The sequence below is a fragment of the Heteronotia binoei genome, chromosome 10, assembly GCF_032191835.1.
Source record: "Heteronotia binoei isolate CCM8104 ecotype False Entrance Well chromosome 10, APGP_CSIRO_Hbin_v1, whole genome shotgun sequence".
Classification (NCBI taxonomy): Eukaryota; Metazoa; Chordata; class Lepidosauria; order Squamata; family Gekkonidae; genus Heteronotia; species Heteronotia binoei.
In genome coordinates, this window is record NC_083232.1 from 104,204,960 (window position 1) to 104,232,526 (window position 27,567).

At 51.3% G+C, this 27,567-nt stretch overlaps 1 protein-coding gene across 2 annotated transcripts in view; it reads left to right on the plus strand.

The window, feature by feature from the left end:
- The window catches only part of CSGALNACT1 (chondroitin sulfate N-acetylgalactosaminyltransferase 1), a 37,495-nt gene that overhangs the window by 8,219 nt on the left and 1,709 nt on the right, over positions 1-27,567 (plus strand). The window contains exons 2-7 of one of the 2 annotated variants that reach the window (XM_060247858.1): positions 11,148-12,005; positions 16,361-16,577; positions 18,833-18,934; positions 20,957-21,135; positions 25,428-25,522; positions 27,105-27,186. In XM_060247858.1, the coding sequence (XP_060103841.1) occupies positions 11,396-12,005; positions 16,361-16,577; positions 18,833-18,934; positions 20,957-21,135; positions 25,428-25,522; positions 27,105-27,186 (1,285 nt within the window). In that variant the 5' untranslated portion in view covers positions 11,148-11,395. Of the gene's footprint in view, positions 1-11,147; positions 12,006-16,360; positions 16,578-18,832; positions 18,935-20,956; positions 21,136-25,427; positions 25,523-27,104; positions 27,187-27,567 lie in introns of those variants that run through there. The other variant, XM_060247859.1, reaches the window with a different exon arrangement.

Genomic DNA, 27,567 nt, shown 5'->3' on the forward strand with positions numbered 1-27,567 from the left:
TCCTCGAAAGGGCAGCTGCTAGGAGAGCCCTCTCCAGCCCCACCCACCTCACAGGGTGTCTGTTGTGGGGGAGGAAGAGAAAGGAGATTGTGAGCTGCTCTGAGACTCTTCGGAGTGGAGGGCGGGATATAAATCCAATGTCGTCGTCTTCTTCTAGGATTTAGGCAAAACTATATGGTCTTGCCCAAATCATAAGGACGCCACCTTGACATGACACTAGCCACATAATGTCACTTCTGACATTGCACCACTAGCGCAGCATAATTTCCCCATTCCCACACACTCCCCAGCCCCACCCCTCCACCACAATCTCTCTGCATGGCCTTGGGCAACTGGCTGGCTACAATGCCCCAAGGAATCCTGCAGTTTTGAGCCAGTTTGATATAGTGGTTAAGAGCAGGAGACTGTAATCTGGAGAACTGGGTTCGATTCCCCACTCCTCCACATGCAGCTGCTGGGTGACCTTGGGCCAGCCATAGTTCTCTCAGAGCTCTCTCAGCCCTTTTGTGGAGAGACGAAGGGACGGAGATTGTCGGCCGCTCCGAGTGACGGGTGGGGCATAATTCAATCTCTTCTTCATCTTCAACCCCACAGAAGTGGATCGGGTCCAGCAGGGTTCCCTCCCAGGTGGATGATGGCCCCTCCTCTATCTTGTCACTGTTGGAGACACAGACCAGAGGTGGCTGACAGCCTGAAGCCCCCCCTCCCAGCAGGGCAACCTGAGGGGAGGGGGGTGCCTTCTCTCTCTGATGACACCTCCCTTCCTCCCAGCTCCTCCTCCACTTGCCTGGGGCTTCAGAGGCCTTCCTCCACCTGCACCTTGCCTGGCGTGGTTCCCAGGAGGCTGTCAGCTGCAATGGCTCTGAGGCTGGTGGCAGGAGCACAAGGCACAATCCATCCCTCCTCTCGGCCAAAGGTCATCATGTGTAGAGGAAGCCCCTGTGCTCAGAGCACCCCAGACCATGGCCCAGGTGGAGGAGATGGGCCTTCTGCCCTAGCCCTGGCTCAAAACTTTGATGCACCAAACCAGACATGGACACACCTGCCCAGTCAGACTAGCAGTCCAATCCATCAAGGTTTGTATTGGCCACTCAGACTGGCAGGAGGAGATCTTTCCCATCCCCTGGGATCTTCTGCATGCCAAGCAGAGGCTCTTCCACTTAGCCACAGTCCCTCCCCAACCAGAACAGATGCTGAACAGCCTGGTGTGCGGCATGAAAGGTGCTTCAAACAGCATACCCCAAGAACACAAGGGGGTGGGGCAAGGCTTCACTTCTGTACCCAAGATTCTGTTCTGCGGGGTACACATACAACCCTCACCACCACCACCAGGTGTATTTCTGGACAGACAGATGGGAAATAAATACATCGGGAGGAGGATACCACTTGCCCCTTCTGTTGATGTTCAGCTTTGCTGTCTGTTCCTCCTCCGGGGTCATGAGGCTTGAGTGGTTTTGTTATTCATGCGCTGCTAGCCTTTCACCCTCTCTGGAAAGAGCTGGGACTTCCGGGGATTCTCTGGTCCGCGTGGACAGAAAGGCTACCTGCAGCTGGGTCCCTTTTGTCTGTAATGGAGGTCCAGTAAACGCCCTACAGTCTTCACTGCCAAGAGCATCAGCAGACAATTTTACCCAACTTGATTTGGAAAATTGTTCTGTCCTTTCCGGTGGACTTCTAGTTCAGTGGGGTTTAGTATTTTTTTTACTCCGCTGTTTTGGGGGAGACCTCAAATGTCATTTTCAGAGGACTGAGAATGTAGGGAAGTGTTGCCTCTAGAGCAGGGGTGGGGAACCTTTTTCCTGCCAAGGGCCATATGGATATTTATAACATCATTCGCGAACCATAAAAAATTATCAACTTAAAAAACAGTGCTCTGCTGAGGGAGAATGATTCAGGCCAACAAATAATGCAAAGAATTGTTTTTCTATTTGAAGTCATGTGGGGAGAGCCTAATCTGGCACACACATACCCCTGGCCAGCCACCCTAGGCAAATGCATAGGTCCGGGGCTTTTTTGTAGAAAAAGTCCAGCAGGAACTCAGTAGCATATTAGACCACATCCCCTAATATTCGCATATTAGGTCACACACTCATTAGCATATTAGGCCACACCATCTGGGATAATCAAGTGCAAACTGAACTGTGACAGTAACTTTTCCAGGCCCTGCAGCCGGCCCGCCAGGCCCCAAGGAGGCTGCCGCACAGTACATCTGGGCCCTGTGATCCCTGCCTGGCCCTGGGGAGGCTGCTGCACAGTGCAGCTGGGCCCCATGATCCTCACTGGCCAGCCAGGCCCCAGAGAGGCTGCCACACGGCTTGGTTCAGTCCAGCAATCCCCAAGGGCCACTCCAAGTGACCTCGAGGGCCATATACCGGCCCGTCTCAAATTTACCCTTTTTGGGTAAAATTATTGAGAGGGCAGTCGCATTACAGTTACAGAGTTTATTACAGCTCTTAGCACCAAATGATATGTAATGCTGATTTTAATTCTGAATGGATTATTTTATAGCTGATATATTTTACTATTGTGGATTTCTATGTTGTGAACCGCTCTGAGCCTGCTCCAGCGAGGAGGGCGGGATATAAATTAAATTAAAAAAAAAGAAATATACGGCCCTTGGGACAGAGGCTCCCCACCCCTGCTCTAGAGTCTAGAGTGTATCTGTGGAGCAGCGCGGCTACATTTAGTACCTTGCCCGGGTGAAAGAATCCTCCGTCTCTCTCTCTCTCTCTCGGCTTGACTTCGCGAACGAAGATTTAAGAAGGGTGCAGTAGTCCACGTCTGCTGCAGGCTCACTGGTGGCTGACAAGACCAATGCGGGACAGGCAGATCCGGCCACAGTGGCTGCAGGGAAAAGTCTGATTTGGGGTTGGTGCTGTAGCAGTGCAATTCTTCCTCAATCTCCTTTTGTCCTCAAGACCAGCTATGCATGCGTTCTCAAAGGAAGAGACAGCCTGGTGGATGGTGTGCCTCCATGCTTGCGATCTGAGGCTAGGTCAGATCACTGGTGATGGTTGATGCGACAGGTGCCAAGGGATTTCTTCAAGGAGTCCTTGTACCTCTTCTTTGGTGCCCCTCTATTTCGATGGCCGGTGGAAAGTTCACGATACAGAGCAATCTTGGGAAGGCGGTGGTTTTCCATCCTAGAAATATGCCCTGCCCAGCGCAGCTGCGTCTTCAACAGCAGTGCCTCGATGCTTGTAACCTCCGCCCACTTGAGGACTTCAGTGTTGGTCACAAAGTCACTCCAGTGAATGTTGAGGATGGTGCGAAGGGAGCGCTGATGAAAGCGCTCAAGGAGTCGCAGGTGATGACGGTATAAAACCCACAATTCGGAGCCGTAGATGAGGGTTGTCATCACAACCGCTTTGTAAACATTGATCTTTGTGCTTTTTTTCAGATGCTTGTTGCTCCACACTCTTTTGTGCAGTCGGCCAAATGCACGGTTTGCCTTTGCCAGCCTGTTGTCAATCTCCTTGTTGATCTTGGCATCTGAGGAGATGATGCACCCCAGGTAGCTGAACTGCTGGACTGTCTTCAGAACTGATTCACCCACAGTGATGCAGGGAGGGTGATAATCTTCCTGGGGTGCAGGCTGGTGGAGAACTTCTGTCTTCTTCAGACTAACTTCTAGGCCGAATAGCTTGGCAGCCTCTGCAAAGCAGGACATCATATGCTGCAGAGCTGATACCGAGTGGGAGACGAGTGCAGCATCATCAGCAAATAGTAGCTCTCGGGTAAGTTTTTCCATTGTCTTGGAGTGAGCCTTTAGTCGCCTCAGGTTGAGCAGGCTGCCATCGGTGCGATAGCGGATGTAGACACCATCATCATTATCTAGATCTACTGTGGTTCTTTGAAGCATCATGCTAAAGAAGATCGTAAAGAGGGTTGGCGCGAGAACGCAGCCTTGCTTTACACCTGTGCCTATTGGGAAGGGCTCCGAGAGGTCGTTGCAGCGTCTGACTTGGCCTCGCTGGTCTTCATGTAGCTGGATGATCATGCTGAGGAACCTTGGGGGACATCCTAAACGTTCCAAGATTTGCCACAGGCCTTTCCTGCTAACAGTATCGAAAGCTTTGGTAAGGTCAACAAAAGTCACATATAGACCCTTGTTCTGTTCCCTGCATTTCTCTTGGAGCTGCCTGAGAACAAATACCATGTCGGTGGTGCTCCTGTTAGCTCTGAAGCCGCACTGGCTCTCTGGGAGGAGTTCTTCTGCAATGGTGGGCACCAGTCTGTTCAGGAGTATTCTGGCAAGGATTTTGCCTGCGATGGAGAGCAGGGTTATCCCCCGTTAGTTGAAGCAGTCTGACTTTTCCCCTTTGTTCTTGTGTAGAGTGGTGATGATTGCATCGCAAAAGTCCTGTGGTAGTTTGCCTTGTTCCCAGCAGGTGACAAGTACTTTGTGAAGTGTGCTATGTAGTACTGTGCCCCCATGCTTCCAGATCTCTGGTGGGATTCCATCAACTCCCGCTGCCTTGCCACTTTTCAGTTGCTTGATGGCTTTAACAGTCTCTTCTAGGGTGGGGATCTCATCCAACTCTGTTTTCACTGGTTGAACAACAACAACAACAAAATTTTATTTGTATCCCGCCCTCCCCGCCGGAGCAGGCTCAGGGCGGCTAACAACATAATTCAGGTTTAGTTATACAGAAATAGATAAAATTACGTTTAAACATTATAAACATTTTAATTAAAAATTCTACTTAAGTTTTTAAAAATTAATTAAATTAAAATTAGTAAAGTGCTAATGCTATGTTTGCTGTTTATGTTTATGATGGCGGTTTCCTTAGCAATTTCCATTTTCATCAGCGAAAGCCAGTCGGAAGAGGAAGGTCTTGCAGGCCCTGCAGAACTGTTCAAGGTCCCGCAGGGCCCGCATTTCCTCTGGAAGTTGGTTCCATAGGCTCGGGGTTATAGAGGAGAAGGCCCGGTTACGGGTACTTTGCACCTTCACCTCTCTCGGTCCGGGAATAGTCAACAAGTTTTTCCCGGCTGACCTCAATGCTCTCTGGGGTTCATATGGGGAGAGACGGCCCCTAAGGTAGACGGCTCCTCGACCATATAGGGCTTTAAAGGTAATGACCAGCACTTTGTAACAAACCCGGTATATAACTGGCAGCCAGTGCAATTCGCGCAGCCCAGGCTGTATGTGCTCCCATTTAGGAAGCCCCAGCAACACTCTAGCTGCTGCATTCTGCACCAGCTGCAGCTTCCGGGTTCAGTGCAGAGGCAGCCCCATGTAGAGGGCATTACAGTAATCCAGTCTCGAGGTGACCGTTGCATGAAGCACCATTGCCAGATCTTGGTACTCTAGGAAGGGAGCCAACTGCTTTGCCCGCCTTAGATGGAAAAAGGCTGACTTGGCAGTGGCTGCAATCTGGGGCTCCATTGATAATGCAGGCTCCAGTAAAACTCCCAGGCTCCTAACCCGGTGCGCCGCCTTCAGCAGCGCCCCGTCGAAGATCGGGAGAGGTATTTCCCCTCCCCGAGCGCCTCGACCTAGATAAAGGACTTCTGTCTTCGCTGGATTCCGTTTCAGCCCACTCCTCCTCAACCAGGTTGCCAAATCCTGCAGGGCCCGGTCTAAATTCTCTGGGACGCAGTCAGGCCGGCCGTCCATTAGCAGATAGAGTTGGGTGTCATCTGCATATTGATGGCACCCAAGTCCATGTCTCCTGGCAATCTGGGCAAGGGGGCGCATATAGATATTAAATAACATTGGTGAGAGAACTGCCCCCTGAGGCACTCCACAGTCCAGTGTGCGCCTCTGGGACTGCTCGCCCCCAATTGCCACCCTTTGTCCCCAATCCTCGAGGAAGGAGGAGAGCCATTGTAAGGCAGACCCCCTCACCCCTACATCGGCGAGGCAGCGGGTTAGTAGCCGATGGTCGACCGTGTCGAACGCGGCCGACAGGTCCAGCAACATCGGCACCGCCACACCGCCCCGATCCAGATCCCGTTGGAGATCATCTACCAGGGCAACCAGTACTGTCTCCGTCCCATAACCCGGGCGAAAGCCGGACTGGCAAGGATCTAGGATGGAAGCATCATCCAGTGGGGTGAGGTGGATTGCTGAATCTTGAACTACGCGGTTGGCACTGAAGAGAACCTGAAAATACTCCGACCACCGGTTCAGTATGGATACCTTGTCTGTGAGGAGCACTTGGCCGTCTGCACTACGCAAGGGACTCTGAGCCTGATATGATGGACCATATACTGCCTTCAGGGCTTCGTAGAACCCTCTTAAATCACCAGTGTCTGCACACAGCTGGGTTCTCTCTGCAAGCTTGGTCCACCACTCGTTCTGAATGTCTCGAAGCTTGCGCTGGAGGTTGCTACATGCAGCGCGAAAGATTGCTTTTTTCCCGGGACAGGAGGGCTGAGCAAGATGTGCTTGGTAGGCAGATCTCTTTTTCGCTAGTAATTCTTGGATCTCTTGATTGTTCTCGTCAAACCAGTCCTTGTTCTTCCTTGTGGAGAACCCGAGGACTTCTTCAGAGATCAACAGGATGGTAGTTTTAGGTGTTCCCAGAGTGCTTCTGGAGAAGGGTCTGTGGGGCAACTGGGGTCCTCAATTCTTGACTGGAGTTTTGCCTGGAAGGCAGCTTTAACTTCAGCTGACTGAAGGCTGCCAACCTGAAACTTCCTCCGAGGGATACCTCCTCTCCTGGGTGTGGGTTTAAAGTGAAGACGGAGATTGCAGCGTACAAGACGATGATCCGTATGACATTCCGCACTGGGCATTACTCGGGTGTGTAAGACATCTCGAAGGTCTCTCTGGCGCACCAGAATGTAGTCGATAAGGTGCCAGTGCTTGGACCGTGGGTGCATCCAGGTTGTCTTCAGGCTGTTCTTCTGCTGAAAGATAGTGTTGGTGATGGTGAGCTGGTGCTCCGTGCAGAATTCTAGCAGGAGGCGGCCGTTATTGCAGTTGCCAATGCCATGTTTGCCAAGTACTCCTTTCCAGGCTTCTGAGTCTTTACCTACTCTGGCATTGAAGTCGCCAAGGATGATCACCTTGTCCTCTGTAGGGGTCTTCCGTACGAGGTTGCGTAGATCAGCATAGAACTTGTTCTTTTCTGCAGGATCCGCTTGAGGGGTTGGGGCATACACACTAAAGAGTGTTGCATGCTGCTTGTTTTGAAGCGGGAGGCGGATGGACATGATACGATCTGAGTGACCTGTCGGCAGGTTTTCGAGTTTGGAGGCAATGGAGTTCCTGACCATGAAGCCAACGCTCTCAGCCTTTGACTTACCCGACCAGTAGAGGGTATAGCCAGCACCATGTTCTTGAAGACTACCTTCCTCAGGGAAACGAACCTCACTGAGAGCTGCTATGTCAATATTCAACCTGAGAAGTTCGTGGGCAACTAGAGCAGAGCGTCGTTCAGGGTGACCACTGTCTACTGTGTCAAGCATGGTTCTGATGTTCCAACACGCAAGCTTTAGTCTTTGCATGCTTTGTGAGGCAGGTGCATGCCTTTTCTTTGTTGTTATTTTTTGACCGCAAGTAAGGATGCCCGTTAACCTCGGCTAGCCAACTGGGGGGGGGGGGAGACGAACTTTGTTTAGGCCACCTTTTCTAGGCCCCTCTCCGTGCGGAGCAAGCAGTGCTGTCCCTAGATAAGGCTGCTTGGTCGTTCAGGGTGCTGCCGAAAAATGCTTTCGTCTCCGGGTCAGCATCAGGCGACCAATACCCTGAACCGCCTACATGCAGGATCGGGACTGCGGCTTCCAGTGGCATCTTCCACCTGCCGTTTCGCCCCTTGCCCATCGCTGCAGGACTTGGTGTGTTGTGGGTTGTGGATGTGGATATGCCCTTCAGGCCTGCGCAGAGGAATTTTTAGGTGAAGCACAGTGTGCGCGGTACTGGCTCCACCCCTTCACCTTGGGGTCATCTGCCATGGCCCAGTAAGCCGGGACGCCGGCAGCGAGTCCTCCAGATGGTAGGTGTTACATTAACAAGCTCTATCTGCCCGGGTTTGATGTTAGAGTTTTCCTTCTCTTGGCTGGTGAGGTTGGTGAGCCCAGCCTGCCCATCCGGTTATACCGCTGGACATTCGGTCGCACCATGACGTGGCAAACTCTGTGAGAAACGGGGGTGACCAGTGGGAAGGTGTTGCCACGGATGCAGTAATGCAGGAGAGGCCATTGCAGTGACCATCTGCCAAGCATAGCCGGACAGTGACCACGCGGCGTTCACTAGCGGCATTCACTAACGCGGCGTTAGGGAGGAATGGGTGGCTCAGTGGTAAAGCATCTGCTTGGGAAACAGAAGGTCCCAGGTTCAATCCCTGGCATCTCCAAAAAAGGGTCCAGGCAAATAGACGTGAAAAACCTCAGCTGGAGACCCTGGAGAAAGAGCCGCTGCCAGTCTGAGAAGACAATACTGACTTTGATGGACCAAAGGTCTGATTCAGTATAAGGCAGCTTCATATGTTCATATGTTCACTACACCGGGAAAGGAGAGGCTATGTATTGCACATACACTTTCCCTGGGGGGGGCAGGATACCCAAGAGGGAGCCCACCCCCCCTCCCCCCCAATCCTCCGTAGGTGCCCAGCAAAAGCCCAGATGGTTGCCTGTTCTCAACTCATGGTGGTGGGAAGTGCTGTCAAGCCACAGCCGATTTGTGGCAACCCCTCGTGGGGTTTTCAAGACTGAGGTGGTCAGCTGTTGCTTGCCTCGGAGTTGTGACCCGGGCCTTCCTACGTGGTCCCCCGTGATCCAAGTACTGTCTGGGGCCAACCCCACGGAACTTCCCAGATCTGACCAGATCAAGCTTGCCCGGACAACCCAGGGCAGAGCTCCCAAAATAATAATTTGGCACTAGGATAGAAGTTCCCTGCTCTGCCACGCATCTCTGTGTCGGGGAGAGAATGTCTGCGGCCACTGTTCCCAAACAGAAGTCCTGAATGAGGGGATGTTTCTTTTCTCTGCCAGTTCCATTTGCTTAAACTTCTGATCGGCTCCTCTGAATATGGAAGAGTGCAGCCTGAAGCATTCCTGTGGTTGTAACTGGTTCTGTAAAACAAGCCATGAAAAGATCAGGCAATCATCTCCTGTTCCCTGACCCCCCCGATGAGGCCCAGACCCGCAAAAGGAGGGGTGCAGCAGGGAGGGAAGCTGAACAGCAGCCTGTTTGTTCCCAAAAGTGCTGTTTGTAGAACTCTCCAGCCTGCTGCTGCTTCCTGCTCTGGAAAGGCAGGAGGTGTCCCTGGCCTTCCTTCCCTGAGCACAAGGAAGCCTTTCACAGGCCCCAGGGCAGTCAGAGGTGTCGTTGTGCAGACACAGCCGCCTTTCATGGCCCCATCCTCCCACCAGGCTCCTTGGGGCATCCCCCAAACCACTCATGCCCTGACCTGCATCACCAAAGCCAGCACTTGGAGGGGAGACCTGCCGGGAATACCAGAGCCAGGAGGCAGGATCAGGCCTCTTCTCTGAATGTCCTCCACCTCCCACCAGGGATTGCGTGCCTCTTGGGCGCCCTCTGTAGGCCATGCTGACAGCCTCTGCCAGAAGTTCCTTTGCACCCTCCAGAGGGGCGACTGCTAATCTGTGGGAGGCTCAGGGGCCGGTAGAGCACCTGGGAGGCCAATTTGGTTTCTGGCCCCGGGAGAGGATGGTGACAGTAAGGAGGTGTCCAAGCACCATGGCAGACGTGAGCCGAGGACAGAGGGGACCAGAAGACAAGGACACAGAGCACAAGTGGCAGTCCAGACCGGGTTTGTGACTCAAAGTCAGGGCCCTTGCAGAGTCGAGTGTGGGTGTGTGCAGTGGCTTGCGTTTGCCCCTTCACTGGCTGTGGGAGGTTGGTTTCTTTGGGTCTGGTGTAAGCAGGGAGGAGTGAAACGCCAGGCAGTGCCTGAGGGAGGGGAGGATGCTGCTGCTGGCCATGTTGATTGTGGCCAAAAACTCCCGAGGAGACAAGCGCTTCCCTTCCCTGCTCCTATACAAGAAACAGCCGTTAGTTGAGCACTGCAATGTAGGGCGGGATATCAGCTGGGATCCTTGAAGTGGAGGCGGGAGAAAGGGCTGTGGGAGTGAAACCAGCATTTGGTGAGGCAAACTGCAAATCAATTAAACGATGTTTCCGTGATGTGTGTGAACCAACCCCAGTATTCATAAGTTTTGCGTAACTGAAGGCTTAGTCAGGCTGAAAGTCAGTTTAGTATGATGGTTAGAGTGTCAGCCTGGGATCTGGGAGACCCAGGTTGGAATCCCCACTTGACCACAGAAGCTTGCTGGCTGACCGGGGGCCAGTCGCACCCTCTCAGCCTCACCTACCTCACAGGGCTGTTGTTATAAGAATAAAATGGAGAACAGGAGAACAATGTAAGCTGCTTTGGGTTTCCATTGGGGTAGAAACGAAGTCAATGAAGAAATGAGCAGCTATGCCAGGGAGGGGACCCTGTTAGGAAGTGGGATGGAAGAACGGACGGGGAGAGGATGGAGAGGAGCTCTGCCTGATCCAGAAACCTGCTCAACCCTACTGCTATGTCCCACCTCCAAAACTCTCCATTAAAAACCACTGCCAGTTTTTGAGCTCCACTTTAACTCCAGCAGCTGTTCAGTGCCATGATAGAAACAAGAGAGGAGGCGGCTCTGGGCAGGCACTCCTTTGGGGTGCCCCTTCAGAAGGATGATTGAGGCCTTGGGAGGCAACCTACACCTCACTCATGTAAAGTGGTGGCCATCAAAATGGGGTCACTGTTGGAATGCATCAATGCCCAGAAGTGCCCACATGGCTCTGCTGAGAGCCAAGATGCCCGTCAATCAGTACAGCCTCCCAAATGATGATGCTGGTGGGAACCACCATGGCCTAGAAAACAGCTGACTACACCCATTTCTGCATGTAGCACTTGAACTCTTTAAAACATTGTTATTTCTGTTGTGCCACACCCTGGTAAAGTATGTCAGATTATTAGTGTGGTGGGGGAGGGGAGGGTTGAGGCTGAGGTAGACAGGCAGAGAGAATGTGCAGGTTGCCTGAGGCTTGCTGAGGGGTTTCCTGGCTCATAACCGGTACGCTGTATCCCCCCCCCCCCTTGCTGAAACAGCTTCATGAGCTACAGGGGCTTTCCTGGAAGCAAAATATGCTGATTCAGCACCTGAGTGCGTAATATGCCTGTTTTGTCCTTCAGCTCCCGTTTCTCCACTGGTGCCAACCAGCAATGGAGTTGGCCTGAAAAACACCACCGGTTCACAACACTGGCTCTTCAGCTTGGCTGTAGACAGTGCCAGGCAAGCCTGCCGTGCTGCCCACTGACCCTGCGTGCGCAGAGGAAAGACAAGTGAGCCCTGTGGCACCTCTTGTGATGTCGGCCCTGACCGTGGCTGCCGGCGATTGCAGGCGTGGGAAGGAACGCGGGTGCCATCAGCCACTTGGACCATGGTTCGACGAGGCCTAATGGCTTGGTTCTCTCGGCTGGGAATCGTGCTGCTGGTTCTCTGCTGCTCGCTATCGGTGCTCTACATGTTGTCCTGCAGCCCCAGAGGTGACACGCGGCACCAGAGCCTGGCAGGACAAGAGGAGCTCCACGCTCTCCTCCAGGAGCAAGAAGAGCACCAGCAGGGCTACATCAGCAGCCTGAAGAGGCAGCTGGTCCAGCTGAAGGAGGCCCTCCAGGAGAGGAGCCAGCAGCTGAAGAGCAGCCTCAGCAATGCGACGACCGTGGGGGGCGGGCTGGAGCAGGCACCTCCCCAGAGGACCCCAGCCGATCTCTGGCGGTTCCTGCACTCCCAGCTTGACAAAGCAGAGGTGCACAGGGGTGTGAAGCTGCCCAGTGAGTATGCGGCCATGCCCTTTGAGAGCTTTACCCTGCAGAAGGTGTACCAGCTGGAGACGGGCCTGACGCGCCACCCTGAGGAGAAGCCGGTGCGGAAGGACAAGCAGGAGGACCTGGGAGAGGTGATTGAGGTGGGCCTGGAGACTTTGAACAGGATGAAGGACAAGGACAGGGCCCAACAGCGGGGGTTGTCCAACTCAGACTTGGTAGAAGGTGAGCATTCCTCATGGCTTTTCTGAAAAAGTGGCATTTCCACCTAGGTGAAAGAATTCCTTTTGACTCTCAGAAACCACTAGTTCCTGCGGTCCTAGCAGTGCCTCAGCTCCGCTTGAAGGGGCAGAAACATCCTAGGATTTAATGCTCAGCAGTGACAGAGGCCGCCTTCCACCACCAGGGGCTTGAGGTTTACTCAACTGGCCCAGGTCCCAAGTTGCTGGACCCAAGGGAGGAAATCCTCTCAACACAAAGAGGATCCTGCCACTTACTCCAGGTCACCTGGGATGTCGAGGAAGCCTTGAGCTCTCACTGGGAGAGGAATTCAGAGCCAGGAGCCTCTTCCAGCCCTGGCTTTGCATTTGGCCAAGTGTGGCTCAAGGCAGGCAGAGCAGCGCAAAGCCAAAGGCATAACAGGGAGAATCTGATGGGATTTGTATTTTCAGTCCTAGGAGGCAGATCTTGGAAGCTAAGCAAGGTTGGCCCTGGGGAATCCTGGGAGGGGAGGTCTCCAAGGAAGACCGGGGGTTGCCACGCAGCTGCCACGTGGGAGTAGGCCAAGGAGGTGGCCACCTAGGGTGCACCTGGCCTATGGGTACCCCCGCTCCCCACACATAGTGTGTATGTTCCTCAAGTCTTCATGGTGTGCATGCCGCCTGGCTGCTTTCGTGTTCCCTGGGTCTGTGTTCCCCAGGAAGACTGAGCGGGATCAGCGGGGCACCTCGGCAATGGTGTACTTGGAGCCTGGCTCTGAGCATGCCTGCTGCCACTGCTACAGCCCCACTCAGCCTTCCTGGGACACAGTTGCTGCTGCACTGCCCCTCCCCCCCACTGGAAGTCAGATGGGGGTCTTCCTGTGCTCAGAACCGCCCTTGTCCGTGTGTGCTTTCCTTAACTTTTTTGTGCCTTTTTAAAGGTGAGGGTTCTGCTTTTGCAGTGGCACCCTTCTGTTCATGAAGAATGAACATAATTCACAAAACAAAGAACACCAAATGCAGTAAAGGCTAATTTTGCTAGTGACACATGGGTGGGGGTGGGGAATTCACTGTTTGCTTTTTCCCGCCTAGTGTTGATAGGAAAGCAGCTTGATAAGGACATTCAGCAGGACCTAGAGAGACTTTGGCGCTCTCCAGCTCCTCGTTGGCTTCGATTCAGACCTGCCACAGTCAGGGATAACAGAGCCCCGATGCCCACATACCCCTTGCTCCCCAACTGTCACCCTCAAAGCTTCCATGGCAGAGGGGTGATTGGAACCTTGGTCTCCCAGATTCCAGACGGACCCTCTAAGCACCTCTAAGTCCTCCTCAAGCAGAAGTCGGTCCCACAAGTAGAATTCTTCCACTGGGTGTTCACCAGCTGATAAGCCACCTTTCGCATGTAAATTGCTTTTTCAAGAAACTGACATTTCCAAAATTCTGTAGGTAAAGTACAACAATCCATAGATATTATGCACACTATTCCTTTAAGAGGGGGAAAAAATTGCTACACACATAACAGAAATCTAATAACATTATTTAAGAAGTCAAAAGACTACTGCCAGGAATCCCTACATCTGTTCCCAAAGGCACGTGCTCAAACCGTGAAACTGACCACATTGCATTTAAAGGAGTGTCACAAAGCAAGGGGCCTGGAAGGGCCTTGGACTGGCTGCCCCCACTTTGGTCAGGGCCAGAGCACCCAGCCCATCCCTGTCTTCCCTATTAGCAAGCACCTTTTAACCAGGACCGAAGAGACATGAGGACCCAGGCAGTTAAACAACAATTTATTTACAGTGCTCAAACAACAGGTGGGTAATAAAAGCTTCTAGTGCAACAGTGAAATATATATGTGTATACAGTAAAGGCTGGTGTAAAACAAAAAGAAAAGCCCCAACACGACTTGCTAACCATTCCCTTCCTCTGATACCCAACTCAGCCTCCTCGAGTGAGGGATCTCTCTCCAGCTGCCTTCTCCCCAGAGGGAACCTCTCTCCCTGCAGCCTTTCCCAGAGAGAATAAACCACCTTCCTAGCCAGGTCGATTTGTGCTTTCCTTCCCGGCCCCACCCCTCTTGGGCTAGTTTTTCCCTCCAAAAACTATTCACCCAATCAGAGGGACAGAAAAGATCCTGGGAGATGGAGGCCCACTAGCAACTCCTTGGCAGGCTTCTCCCTCCCCTCTAGGCCACACTAGGCCTCAGATCATGACAAGATGTTGTACATTTACTCACTTAAAGGTATCTGACATCCACTTGTAAAAAAACAGTTCCACAAACTCATAAAAATTTCTATATAAAGCAGGACAGATCACAATTGGTTCAAACCCCAAGGTTCAATTGTTTTTAGATGGTGAATCCAGGCAGACTCATTGCTGGCCACCCACACCGCTAGAGAACCTTTGATAGGTATTCTGTTTTAGCTGAAAACGAAGTAGCGCTTTATGACCATGACGGGTGGGGGGAGTAGATGAGGGATTTTAACATGTCTTGTCTTCAGTCAGACATTCTTGGCAAATGCCCCAATGGGGATCAGACCGCGCACGCCCATGCCCCAGGGCAGGCCAAGTACTGGGTCAAGTACCTGAAAGAGTAGGATTCAATGAACAGTTTTCACAATGGATGGAACGCAGGGCTTTTTTTGTAGCAGGAACTGCTTTGCATATTAGGCCACGCCCCCTGATGTGGCCAATCCTCTTGGAGCTTACAGCAGGCCCTGTACTAAGAGGATTGGCTATATCAGGGGTGTGTGGCTTAAGATGCAAAGGAGTTCCCATTACAAAAAAAGCCCTAGATGGAAGTAAGCCGTGGGGTCCCAAATTATTCAGGATGGTGAAAACTAAAGTTGACAGAAAAAGCTCCAAGAAGACCTCCACAAACTGGGTGAGGGGGTAACAATGTGGCAAATGAAGCTCAGTGTTGGCAAGTCTGAGGTGATGCACATTGGGGGGGGGGGGAAGGGGGGTCCCAACTTCAAATATAGGCTAATGAGGGTCTGAACTTGCTGAGACTGAGGGAAAAAGATGTCGGGGTGGTAGTGGAGAGCTCAAGGGAAGTGTCAAACCAGGGTGCTGCAGCAGTGAAAAAAGGCAAACTCTCTGTTAGGGATTATTAGAAAAGGGGTTGAGGATAAAATGACCGATATTGTGAAGGCCCTGTGTAGCTCTAGAGAGCAGCCTCGTTCTGAATCCTGTGTGCAGTTCTGGTCACTGCATCTCAGAAAGGACGTTGCAGACCTGGAAAATGTGCAGAGGAGGGCGAGCGAGGTGATTTGGAGTTTAGAGCACCATCCCTAGGAGGAAAGACATAAGGCAGCACCCTCTTTGTTCACTGGTTGAGCTTCAGGGGACCCTCCCTTCCTCGGGTGCAAGCAGAAGCCTCCCTTCTGCTGAGCCTGCTGGCAGCTGGAGAAACTGCACAGGGGAAGGTGACGCTCCGTGCTGCTGCATGCCCCCTACACAAGAGCAAGGGGGAGTGAGGCCTAGCGGTAGGAGGGAAAGTCCACCAAGGGCAATGGAGTTGCCAGTGGTCTCTGTTGCACTTGGAATGTGCATATGTTAGACTTGCAAGTAACACTCACACAAAGTTCTCTGGTTTAGAAGAAGCTTTTATGATGATTCATTACAGGCGGTCTGATCTCCATTGGAGCATTTGCCAAGAATGTCCAACTGAAGACAAGACACGTTAAAATACCTCAACTACTCCCGCCCCCCCTCCTGTCATGGTCATAAAACACTGCTTCGTTTTCAGCTAAAACAGAATACCTGTCAAAGAAAGAAAGGTTAGCGAGGAAGTCTCCCCCCCCCAAACCACTAACACATGAGTAGGAGAATAGTTCCAGGCTCCCGCTATTCACACTCCATCATAATTCCTTTTGGCATGATCACTTCCCCAAGACAGGGAGATTCCAAGTGTTTGTGCAAGGGTGAGAGGAAAGGGGCAAAGGGGGAAAACAGAAGAACATCCAAACAGAAACACCAACTGGTTTAATAGGTAACCTTCAAAAGCAACAGCAGAGGGTGCCTTCAATGGCAGAAGCTGAGGGGGTTTCCAACAGCACAACAGACAAGGGGGCAGGCGAGTTGGCCACAGCCGAGGTCTGCAATGCCCACCTTCTGTGGCACTTGCTCCTCTGAGGAGCACGCCCCGCTCTTTTCTGGATGAAGACAACCCGCACACTCTGCTGGCGAAACCTGTGCATGCCTTCCCATCCCCACACCCCCTTGCCCCAGGCTGTCTGTTCTGCGTGCAGGTCGGGAAGAGCTGGCGCAAGAGGCAGGCCAAGATCTCTCAGGTTCGGTGGGATGAGGCCTCTGCTGCCCGAGCAGAGTGGAAGAGCCACAGAGACAGCGGGAGCTCTTTCTCCTTCGTTTTCCTGACAGGCATCTGCCGGACAGAAAGAGACAAAGGCACCTTATATGAGCTGACATTCAAAGGAGACAGAAACTACGAATTCAAGCGAGTTGTCCTGTTCAGGCCATTTGGTCCCATCATCAGAGTCAAGAGTGAAAATCTCAACACTGCCCAGACCCTTGTGAACGTCATTGTCCCACTGGCCAAACGGGCTGGCAAGTTTCAGCAATTCATGCAGAACTTCAGGTTGGTGCGTTTCCTTCCAGTTCTGCCTGTTTCCGTTTTTCCAGCCATTACATTGTTTTCTTTATCAGCAATGTGTTTAGTTCTTTATTACCTTAAAAAAAACCAGCCTGCCCTTCCTCCATGGAGTTCCTGCCTGGGTCTCCATCCTTCCCTTTGCAATCTCATGGCATGTCAGGGTGAAGGAGACTGAACCAAAGTCACCCAGTGAGTTTCCTGGTGAGCAGGGATGTGGACAGAGGTCTCCCAGTTTGCCAGTTTGGAGTAGTGGTTAAGTGTTCAGACTCTTATCTGGGAGAACCAGGTTTGATTCCCCACTCCTCCACTTGCAGCTGCTGGAATGGCCAGGGCTAGCCATAGCTCTCGCAGAGTTGTCCTTGAAAGGGCCACTTCCGTCAGAGCTCTCTCAGCCTCCCCTACTTCACAGGGCGTCTGTTGTGGGGGAAGAAGATAAAGGAGATTGTAAGCTGCTCTGAAACTCTGATTCAGAGAGAATGGCGGGGTATAAATCTACAGTCTTCTTCCCCTGGTGGGCCAGGCCCAGCAAGCTCAACAATATGGAAATCTCTACTATGTTACTCTCCCTGGGGGCCAAACTATGCATGACACTTGACATGAGTTTGCCATGGCAACTCCTGCGTAAAAGTGCGGCAGGGGCCTGATCCAAAATGGGAGGAGGGGCTCCCAGCTACCTTTGGCATCATTTTAGGGAGCTGAAATGGCTGGGGGAGGGGGAATGCAGAGCAAACACAGCATGGCCGAACCCCTATTCTGATGGGGCAAATAATGGCCAGTTGGCCGCAGCAAGTGCATATTACATAGTCCTTTGTAAACGTTTTAATGTAAAACGGATAAAGCGTTACCCCCAGGTTTACATTCTGTGTAAAACTATATTGCCAGCAACCCTCATCTGACAGCTCTGCTATCAACAGTGAAGAATCCCTTGCCCTGAGCTGGTGGTATCTTGGTCAGATTTCAGAAGCTAAGCAGGGTCGGCCCAGGTCAGTATGTGGATGGGAGACCTCCAGGGTCATGACAGCACAGAGGCAAGCGATGGCAAACCACTTCTGGACATCTCTTGCCCAGGCTAGCCCAATCCAGCCAGAGCTCAGGTCTCAGCAGGGTCCTTGGATGGGAGAGAAGCCAAGAAACACAGAGTTGCTGGTTGGAGTCAGGCTGTGGGCAGCCGCCTCTGAATGTCTCTTGCCTTGAAAACCCCACAGAGTTTAGTCAGCTGTGACTTGACAGCAGAAAAAGGAAAGAAAAGAAAGGATTACTGAAATATTAAACCTTTTAGTACACTAATGTAGAATATTTCAGGCTCCTTAAGTCCAGAACATTGACTTATTGCCTATTCTGTTATACAGCTGATGACTGATCAGAACTTGTTTAAAGCATCATTTTGAATTGTAAATATTAAAAAAAAATACATTTGCAGTGATGTTATACTGGTCTGGTGGTGGGAATGCAGGCAAAATGGTGGCCCCCTGAGGGAAATGCATAGACGTGCAGGGTGGAAGTTCATGAGTTAATAGCGCCCCTCCTGCCCCACCCCCCTGTTCTCCTTGGTAAAACTATCTTGAAAGCTACATTTGCAAAAGCAAAACAGAATCAGCCCTTTTCTCTGGCTTTACAAAGGAGGGGGAAATGTTGGGAGGGCTTCCGAATTCCAGTGCAGATGTGCAGCAGGATGGACCAACACACTTTTCTCTCACAGCCCCTGTAAGAACAGAAGAGAAGCTGTGTTGGATCAGGCCAATGGCCCATCCTGTCCAACACTCTGTGTCACACAGTGACCAAAAATCCAGGTGCCATCAGGAGGTTCATCAGTGGGGCCAGGGCACTAGAAGCCCTTCCACTGTGCTCCCCCCAAGCACCAAGAATACAGAGCATCACTGCCCCAGACAGAGAGTTCCAACAATATGCTGTGGCTAAGAGCCAGTGATGGAGCTCTGCACCATATGCTGATCCAATCCCCTCTTGAAGCTGGCTATGCTGGCAGCCGCAGCCACCTCCTGTGGCAGTGAATTCCAGGTGTATCCAGATGATAAATGTTCCTGAATATGTTTTGAGTATAGCATTTTTCTGCTGCGAGATTAAGTACTCTAGTAGACGTTTTTAATCTTCCCATAAAAGAGGCTGTGATGGTTGGGTCTGAGGGGAAGGAGGTGTGGCTGAGCCTGGTGGGGGATGTGCCAAAGGGTCTTTTGAGAGAGACTGGGGCAGGGTCTGAAAGCAGCGTTTTGTGTGTCTTCCAGGGAAATGGGCATCCAGCAGGATGGGAGAATTCACCTCACAGTTGTTTACTTTGGGAGAGAACAAATGAGGGAAGTCAAAGGAATCCTGGAAAACACCTCCAAGTGAGTCGGGCTCCTGTCCTGAGGCCAAAGGCCAGAGACTTCCTGGGGTCTTTCCCTTCTCATGATGAGTTCTGAAAAGACAAGAGTTGCTTGGGTTCAAGACTTGCTGTCCTCTGAGCTGGAAGCCCCATGCGGCTGTGGGTTCCAGTGGTGAGTGGAAACTACTCTGCATATGCGCAGTGGCTTTCCTCCCGCAATATCACGTAACCCTGGTTTTAATTACCAGCAAGGCTCTTTTGTAGCAGGAATTCCTTTGCATCTTAGGCCACACACCCCTGATGTAGCCATTCCTCCAAGAGCTTACAGGGCCTACTGTAAGCTCTAGGAGAATTGGCTGCATCGGCTGTGTGTGTGGCCTAATATGCAAAGGAGTTCCTGCTACAAAAAAAGCCATGATCACCAGCTCTGGGGCTGGACATTGTGGGCTCTGGCTCCAATGAGGAGCCTTTTCTGTCCAGAAGCAATGCCAGTCAAGAGAGGCGTAGTTGTCACTGTCACTGGTGGCAGAGCAGCTGCAACTGAAGCAGGAAAAGCAGCCTCAAATGGGACTGCCTGGAGGAGGCACAGACATTTGCACAACTTCCAGATGGATGTTGAGGGGCCACTGAGGGACAGTGAAAGGGGGAGAGAAGGAAACTGGCCCAGGGATTTGGGGAGAGAGAGAAAGCTATCTTAGGGTAGGGGCGGGAGGCATTTTCAGAGTAGGGTTGCCAATCTCCAGGTGGGTAGGGAAACAGGGACAAACCCTCCGCAAAAACCAGCCTCAAATTATAAACAAATCCTGTGTTTCATTGATAATTATAAAAATACAAATTCATCACAACTTTTTGGTGTGCATAAGGAGCAAAAGTCCACACCCAAAGTTATTCAAAAGGCAGTAAATGTCCAGTATTACGCAACAGCTGGACGTTGGCAGAAATTCCAAATCCAAAGTCCTGTGCGGAGATCCACGCTCCGGAGATCGCAACACGGTATGGTAGATCTTTCATACCGACCAGAAATCATTGCAAGCATCAGCACCTGAATATGATTGAAATTTTTCTTGGAAGCTCGTAGAAGCAAAAGCAAAACGCTGGATAAAGTACTGCCGTGTTGCGTTCTACTGTCTGTGCCTTGCTGTATAGAGGAAGAATTTTACGGAGCGCAGGTCTCCTTGAAAGACTGCCTTAGTGGATTATAACTCTCCGGAGAGTGAATCTCCTCACAGGACTTTATATTTGGAATTTATGCCAACGTCCAGCTGTTGAGTAATACTGGACATTTACTGCCTTTTGAACAATTTTGGGTGTGGACTTTTGTTCCTTATGCACTTTTGTTGTAACACCGAAAAGTTGTGATGAATTTGTATCTTTATAATTATCAATGAAAAACAGGATTTGTTTATAATTTTGAGGCTGGTTTTCGCAGAGGGTTTGTCCCTGTTTCCCTGCTCTGTCATCTGTGTAGCTCTTTGTCAGTTGCTCAATCCCCAGGTGGGGGCAGGAGAGCCCCCATTTTGGAGGCCCTCCCCCTGCTTCAGGGCCATCAGAAAGCGGGGGTGGGGAATGTCTGCTGGACACTCCATTATCCCCTAGGGAGACCGATTCCCATAGGATATAATGGAAAATTGATCTGTGAGCATCTGGAGGGGCTGTTTTTTGAGGTAGAGGCACCAAATTTTCAGCATAGCATCCAGTTCCTCTCCTCAAAACACTCTCTACATTTCAAGAAGATTGGACTAGGGAATCCAATTCTCTGAGCCCCAAAAGAAGGTGTGCCTATCCTTTATTATTTCCAAGGAAGGAAGGCATTTAGAAGGTGTGCGGTCCCTTTAAATGTGATGGCCAGAACTCCCCTTGGAGTTCAATTATGGTCGTCACAACCTTGCTCCTGGCTCCACCCCCAAAGTTGGACTGGGCAGCCTATTGCAGCTCCACATGCTGCTTCCTTCCAAGCTCCCTAACAGGCAGAGAGCCCCACCCCTGTGGAGAATGCAAGCAGCGCAAGTGGGGCCGGACCAACACGTGTGATTCCTCCTCGTAGATCAGCACACTTCAAGAACTTCACCTTCATCCACCTGAACGAAGACTTCTCAAGGGGAAAAGGACTGGAAGTCGGGGCTCGTGTCTGGAAAGGCAGCAACGTGGTTCTCTTCTTCTGCGATGTGGATATCTATTTCACGGCCGAATTCCTCACCATGTGCAGACTCAATACACAGCCAGGTAGCACAATGTGTTGGTCTCTTTCCAAGGCATGCAGCCCTTCTCTATATTGTAAGGCACTGCTGAAATGGAAGGGGATGCCCTGTAAAGAGAAGTGCTTGTGTTTGGGGCAGCCCGGGAAACACTTCCTTCAGCCTTGTCCATTCTCTTCCCACGTGGGGCTGTCTGTCTGCTTTCTCTCTGAATAACTGGGATGTTTACTCAATCAAATGGTTGTCCAGCTTTTTTAGTTTTCAAAAGTTTGTTTCCTCTGGTTTAAACATTTTAAGATCTGCTCAGAAAAGAGGGGGAAATGGCTTTGTGACTGACTAGGATGAGCCAACCAGAGTTGGGCACAGCTCTGTTCCGAGGAGGATGGAGGGAGGGAAGAAGTGAGCCCCAAGCACCCATGCACCTGACTTAAGAGCTCCTGGGAGGGAGGAAATGGGATGGATGGATGGATGGATGGATGGATGGATGGATGGATGGATGAAGAGATGTATGGGTGAAGCTCTTTCTTTTTCCCACACAACAAACTTGTGAGGTAGGTCAAGCAGAGAGAGAAGAAGATGATACTGGATTTATACCCTGCCCTTCAGTACCTGAAGGAGTCTCTGAGTGGCTTACAATCTCCTTCCCCTTCCCCTCCCCACAACAGGCACCCTGTGAGGTAGGTGGAGCTGAGAGAGCTCTAACAGAAACTGCTCTTGAGCAGAACAGCTCTGCAAGAACACAAGACTGATTCAAGGTCACATCAGCAGCTGCAAGGGGAGGAGTGAGGAATCAATCCCAGTTGTCCCAGATAAGAGTCCACACACTTAACCACTACACCAAACTGGCTCTCAAGTACTTAGCCCAAGGTCACCAAGTGAACTTCAAGGGGGATTGGGACCAGAGTTCCCTCTAAACTGTGGAGTCTTGTGAGCAAAAATTCTACTTTGTGAGCTACTGGAATAGTTGTGAGCTGCTGCATAAATCACTTTGTTCTGGGGCCATTTTTCCTGAGCTAAGACAAAAATGTGTGAGCCAGAGGCTTAAAAACTGTAAGCTAGCTCACAGTAACTGAGCTTAAAGGGAACGCTGATTGGGACCCAGCCCTCCGCATTCTGCCCAGGGCTGCACTAGCCACCACACTGACTTCATAGAACCAGAGATTTCTCCTACTGTATTTGCAACCCCTCCCAATTTAGTATCATCTGCAAATTTAATAAGCATTCCCTCTGTTCCTTCCTCCAAATCATTTATAAAGATGTTGAACAAAACAGGTCCCAGGACACATCCTTGAGGCACTCCACTTGTCACTCCTCTCCAAGAGGATGAGGAACTATTCACAAGCACCCTTTGAGTGTAATCTGTCAGCCAGTTACAGATCCACCTAACAGTAACGTCAACTTGTCAACAAGGATAGTATGTGGAACCTTATAAAAAAGCCTTACTGAAATCAAGATAAACTATGTCTACAGCATTCCCCTGATCCAGAAAAGTCTTAGCTTTCTAAAAAGAGAGAGAGAGAGATCAGGTTAGTCTGACATGACTTGTTCTAGAGAAACCCATGCTGGCTTTTAGTAATCACAGCTGCTTTTTCTAAATGTCCCAGAGCTGACTGTTTGATGATTTGTTCTAAAACTTTTCCAGTTGTAGACATCAAGCTGATGGGTTGGTAGTTACCTGGATCCTCCTTTTCCCCCTTCTTGGAGATGGAGACAACGTTTGCCTGCCTCCAATATTCTGGCACCTCCCCTGTTCTCCAAGAATTCTCAGAAATAATGGCCAGAGGTACTCTGAGAAAGCTACTCTGCAGTGACCACCAGAGACTCATGACCCACCCCATTGGCTTGGGCCCCACCAGTAGTGGCCACCATGACCTGGGCCTAGCCTGTCTCTGGAGGTGGCAGCCACTGGACAATTTAGCCAGACTTCTCCAGGGAAGAGGCTGCCAGGGGAGGGAAGAGGGGAAACCTGAAGACAGAGGGTCAGATAAAGGGTAGGTTGGCCCATTATGCACTGGTGGCCCGTTATGTTTTCCCTCGATTTCACCATGTATGTCATTCGAGTTTCTTTGGTGTTCTGCATCACTGTTGCTTTTTTATCATGCAAATCCATTGGATCTCCCCCTGCCCCCGCTGCCAATTACATTGTTTTTCCTCCCTTCAGTGCTTTCTTTGGTTTCAGTTTGCTGTTTACCTGGGTCTACTGAGAGTGGTTTTGTGGCCATTTCTCCCCTCTCTTTGCTTCCAAGCCAAATTCTAAAGCATGGGTAGTTCATGGGATTTCTCCCCCCCCTCTTCCTCCACCCACAATGAGGTCGTTCCTCCCACTCCTTATTGGTCAATTTCCCACTGGGTGTGTTTTTTGAAATAGGAGATTCTCCAATCTGTATTTACTCTTGAGTAAAGTACCTGAAAGTAGCCCCATGGCACAGAATTGTAAAGCTGCAGTACTGCAGTCCAAGATCTCTGCTCACGACCTGAGTTTGATCCTGACAGAAGCTGGGTTCAAGTAGCCCGCTCCAGGTTGACTCAGCCTTCCATCCTTCTGAGGTGGGTAAAATGAATACCCAGCTTGCTGGGGAGAAAGTATAGCTGACTGGGGAAGGCAATGGCAAACCACCCCATAAAAAGTCTGCCATGAAACGTCATGATGCAGTGTCACCCCAGTGTGGAAAACAACTGGTGCTTTCACAGAGGACTACCTTTACCTTTTTTAAAGTACCTGGAAGGTTCGTTATATACAAAGCAGAGGACCAATGATTAAAAACTGTAATTGTAACTTAATTATTATCTGAAACACATGCATTTATTATCAGTTAGTTTTTTAAAATGGGCCTGATTGTAGCCTCAACACAAAATAAAAATGTACAATATCCACAAGTGAGTTGGATCTCTGAGGGGGGGGCGTAGTGACAGGAGCCTCTTTGCAGTCTCTGAAAGGGGTGGAGGGGTGGGTCAAGATGTCAGCATAGTTCATATTTCCTAAATCATATTTCCTAAATCCTTGGCATGCTCCAAGGAAAACCAGTTTTAAAGGCTTTGGGCTTCCCATCTCACCCTACTGCACATCTCTCTTTACATGGCAATTTAATTCCATTTCATTCTGGACTGACAGGGCGCCACAACCTGCAAGGCCCCCACTTCCTCTCCAGAGGTGCTGCGGGGGAGGATGGATGCAGAGTAGGGCCTGCTTAGATGGACTCACAGGGAATGACTGGTCTTCAGGTGCCGTAGCCCCAGACCCTTTGGGGGCTTTAGAAACCAAGAGAAAAAGAAAAGGTCCCCTGTGCAAGCACCAGTCATTTCTGACTCTTGGGTGATGTTGCTTTCACAACGTTTTCATGGCAGACTTTTTACGGGTTTGCCATTGCCTTTCCCAGTCATCGACACTTTCCCCCCAGCAAGCTGGGGACTCATTTTACCAACCTCGGAAGGATGAAAGTCTGAGTCAACCCCGAGCTGGCTTCCTGAAAATCCAGTTGCTGCCAGGGATCGAACTCAGGTCATGAGCAGAGCTTAGGACTGCAGTACTGCAGCTTTAACACTCTGCGCCACGGACCTTAAGCCAGTACCTTAAACGGAGCCCTGAAACAGACAAGGAGTGAAGGTTTTTCAGCTGTGATAAACACCTGGCAGGAGATAAATGGGAGCTCCTGAATTGTCTTAAAAGGCAGCCTGACAATACCGTGACCCTGATCTGGTGGTGGCCAGAGCTCACTCCCCAAGAAAGGGCCACAAGGGGGCTGAATCTGGTGGAAGGTGCTGTGCTGAGACTTCCCCTTGAAGTGCTCCCAAGCTGCAAATTTGCTTCTTCAGAGGGAGTAGGACTCTCCCCAAAGGAGAACGTAACTCCCACCCCTGCCTCCATTGACCAGCAGCAGCACTTCCTCTCGTTCAGCTTTTGTTTCCTGGCTCTTTCCTGGCTCTTTCCTGCAGAACCTGACCCCGGTGAAAAGGAGAGCAGGAGCTCAGCACAGCAGAGAGCAAGTTCTGCCCCCAGGGGCCAGGCTCAGGACGTGGCAGCATTTGCAGCTGGTGATCAGCACTTCCAGGGAAACATCCATTTTACACCTGGTGGGCTGTGGGTGTGGCCTCCAGAATGATGGTGCTCTCTTCATGGCTTGAATGTCCTGCAGTGTTGGCTGCTCCTTCTTTGTTTTAGGTTGTAGATGATTTTTTAAAAATTAGAAACTAGCCATTGAACTAGACACCTACAGCTTTGAAAACCACCAAGTTCTGAACACCCAAGAGCAGAAATGCATCTGCAAATGTAGCAAAATATTTAAAATAATGTCCCCCCTCCCCCAATGCTTTTGCTTCTAGGGAAGAAGGTATTTTATCCTGTTCTTTTCAGCCAGTATAACCCAAGCCTAGTTTATGGGCACCAGGATGCCATCCCTCCCCTAGAACAGCAGCTGGTAAGTAGATGGCTTGAAAAGACCAGTTATATATCATTAGGATGCAAAGAACTCTGGTTTGGGAAATTGCCAAGAGTTCTGGGACAGGTGAGAGGTCTCAGTCACAATGCAGACCAAATGGCAGCTTCTGGTATTCAGTAGAATATTGTAGTCTGTCTCTCTGGGCCACGAGGTGAGAAGGGGGTGGGATGTTGGTAGCAAACAGTTTCTTGAATTAGACTGAGAACGGAGCCTGGGGAGGGGGCCTAACCCTTCCTCATTGTGGCTTTCTTCTAATCTCAAATTGTCCTTAGAACTGCTCTTCACCCTGTTGTGGGAGAGGCAGGTAAGTTTGTTCCTCTGCATGTTTCCTTTCCTGGGGCAAACTGCAGTTCTAGGGCAATTTCCCACGATGGCTGTAATGTAACCCACGATGTCTTTGGGGTTGGACTCCCAGCCATGAAGCTCGACTCTGTCCCTGATTATTTCTTGTCTTTTGTCCCAGTCCAAACAGCAGGCCTGCCCCAGGCTCCCAATCCACACAGCCCCGTGTCTGACCCAATGACTCTTGCCTTGTTATCGAGTATCACCAAGTGGGGCTGTGGCTCAGCCTTGATGGTCCCTTCTTTCTGTGAGCGCAGTGCTGATTGGCTGCAGGGTTTAACTGCCTCCCTTGAGAAAAGTGCCATCCAAGGGCGCCATCATCTTCCTGCCCCACACGGGGACTGATCCGCAAGATCACATTCACATTCCGCACAGAGATCTCTCATAGCAGGTGCCCTAGAGATGGAAGCCCCTTTTCTGACCCCCCACTTCTCCCACTGAAGCCAGAGGCTAGGCTCCCTCACCCTCCCCACCTTGCCTCCTTGTCCCTCCCCAGCCAAGAAGGTTCATGCTGGGGGGGGGGGTGCTCTGTCCCCCCCCACCCCGCACATTCCTGAGCCTCATGGTCAGTGTGGAGGTCAGAGGTAGCACGGAAGGACTGGCAGCCCCCCCCCTGTAGGAGCATTCCTGAACGGGGCTGCAAGTCCTGTTTCTGGTGGGCCTTCACGATGTGGGGGAGGGGGCAGGGCAGGGCTGCTTTTCCACTGGGATTCCCTCCTCCCCCACTGGGAAACCGTGCCTGGATCAAAGTTGCTGAGCAGGACTGGTGGCTCTTGGGGAAGGGGCTCTGCTTTAAAGGTGTCCTGGGGGGCGTCACTCCAGTATCTCTTCAGAGGCTTCCTCCTCCTCCTCATCCCTGTTGTGCTGCAGGTTCTCCGATGACCCAGCAGAGGAGGGAAGGGGAGAGGGGAGTCAGGGGAGGGGGGCACTGCTCAGTTTCCATCACACCTGCACTTTTGCATGGGGGGGCAGCAGGAGTAGCAAGCAGAGCAAGACTTGGGGTGTGTTGCTAGCCCCATTGCTGCTGTGGTGAGGGAATGGGGAGAGCTGGGGGGCAAAGAGGGGGCAGCACTGCTTGTCCTGTCATGTCTGAAGAAACTGTTGGGCCAAAGAGGGAAGGGGCAGTGAGGGTGGAGGGGCTGCCCCAAGAACAAGGGGTTTCGCAGGATTCCCTCAGTCTCTCTTTCTCGGCAGACGACTGGACATTTCTCTCTTGCAGGTTATTAAAAAGGAGACCGGGTTTTGGAGAGACTTTGGGTTTGGGATGACTTGCCAATACCTCTCGGATTTCATCAACATTGGTGAGACCCTTTTCCCGCTGGCCTGGGCTGGGCTGCTGCCTCCACCCGGGATTCTGGATGCCTCCAAAGTGAACTCATTTCTAGAATTCTGTTCAGTTTCAGGGTGCATGGGAATGTGAAGCCCTGGGTGCTGCAGCCTCCCCTCCCCTTCCCTCCCCTGCTGGCAGCTAGTGAAGCCTTTCTGTCCTGGTCTTTAATGACAAGGTCTTCAAGGTGGCTCACAGGAGCGAGAGGGAAGGGGAGATGATTCTGTTTTGCCAGCCAGAACCTGGAACCCCCAGCCCTTGCCTTGAGGGGGGGGCTCCAGGCCTCTCCTCTCTGCCCTCTTGCTTGCCTGTGTGCATCCGTGTTGGGGCTTGAGCCCTGCAGCTGGTGGCCGAG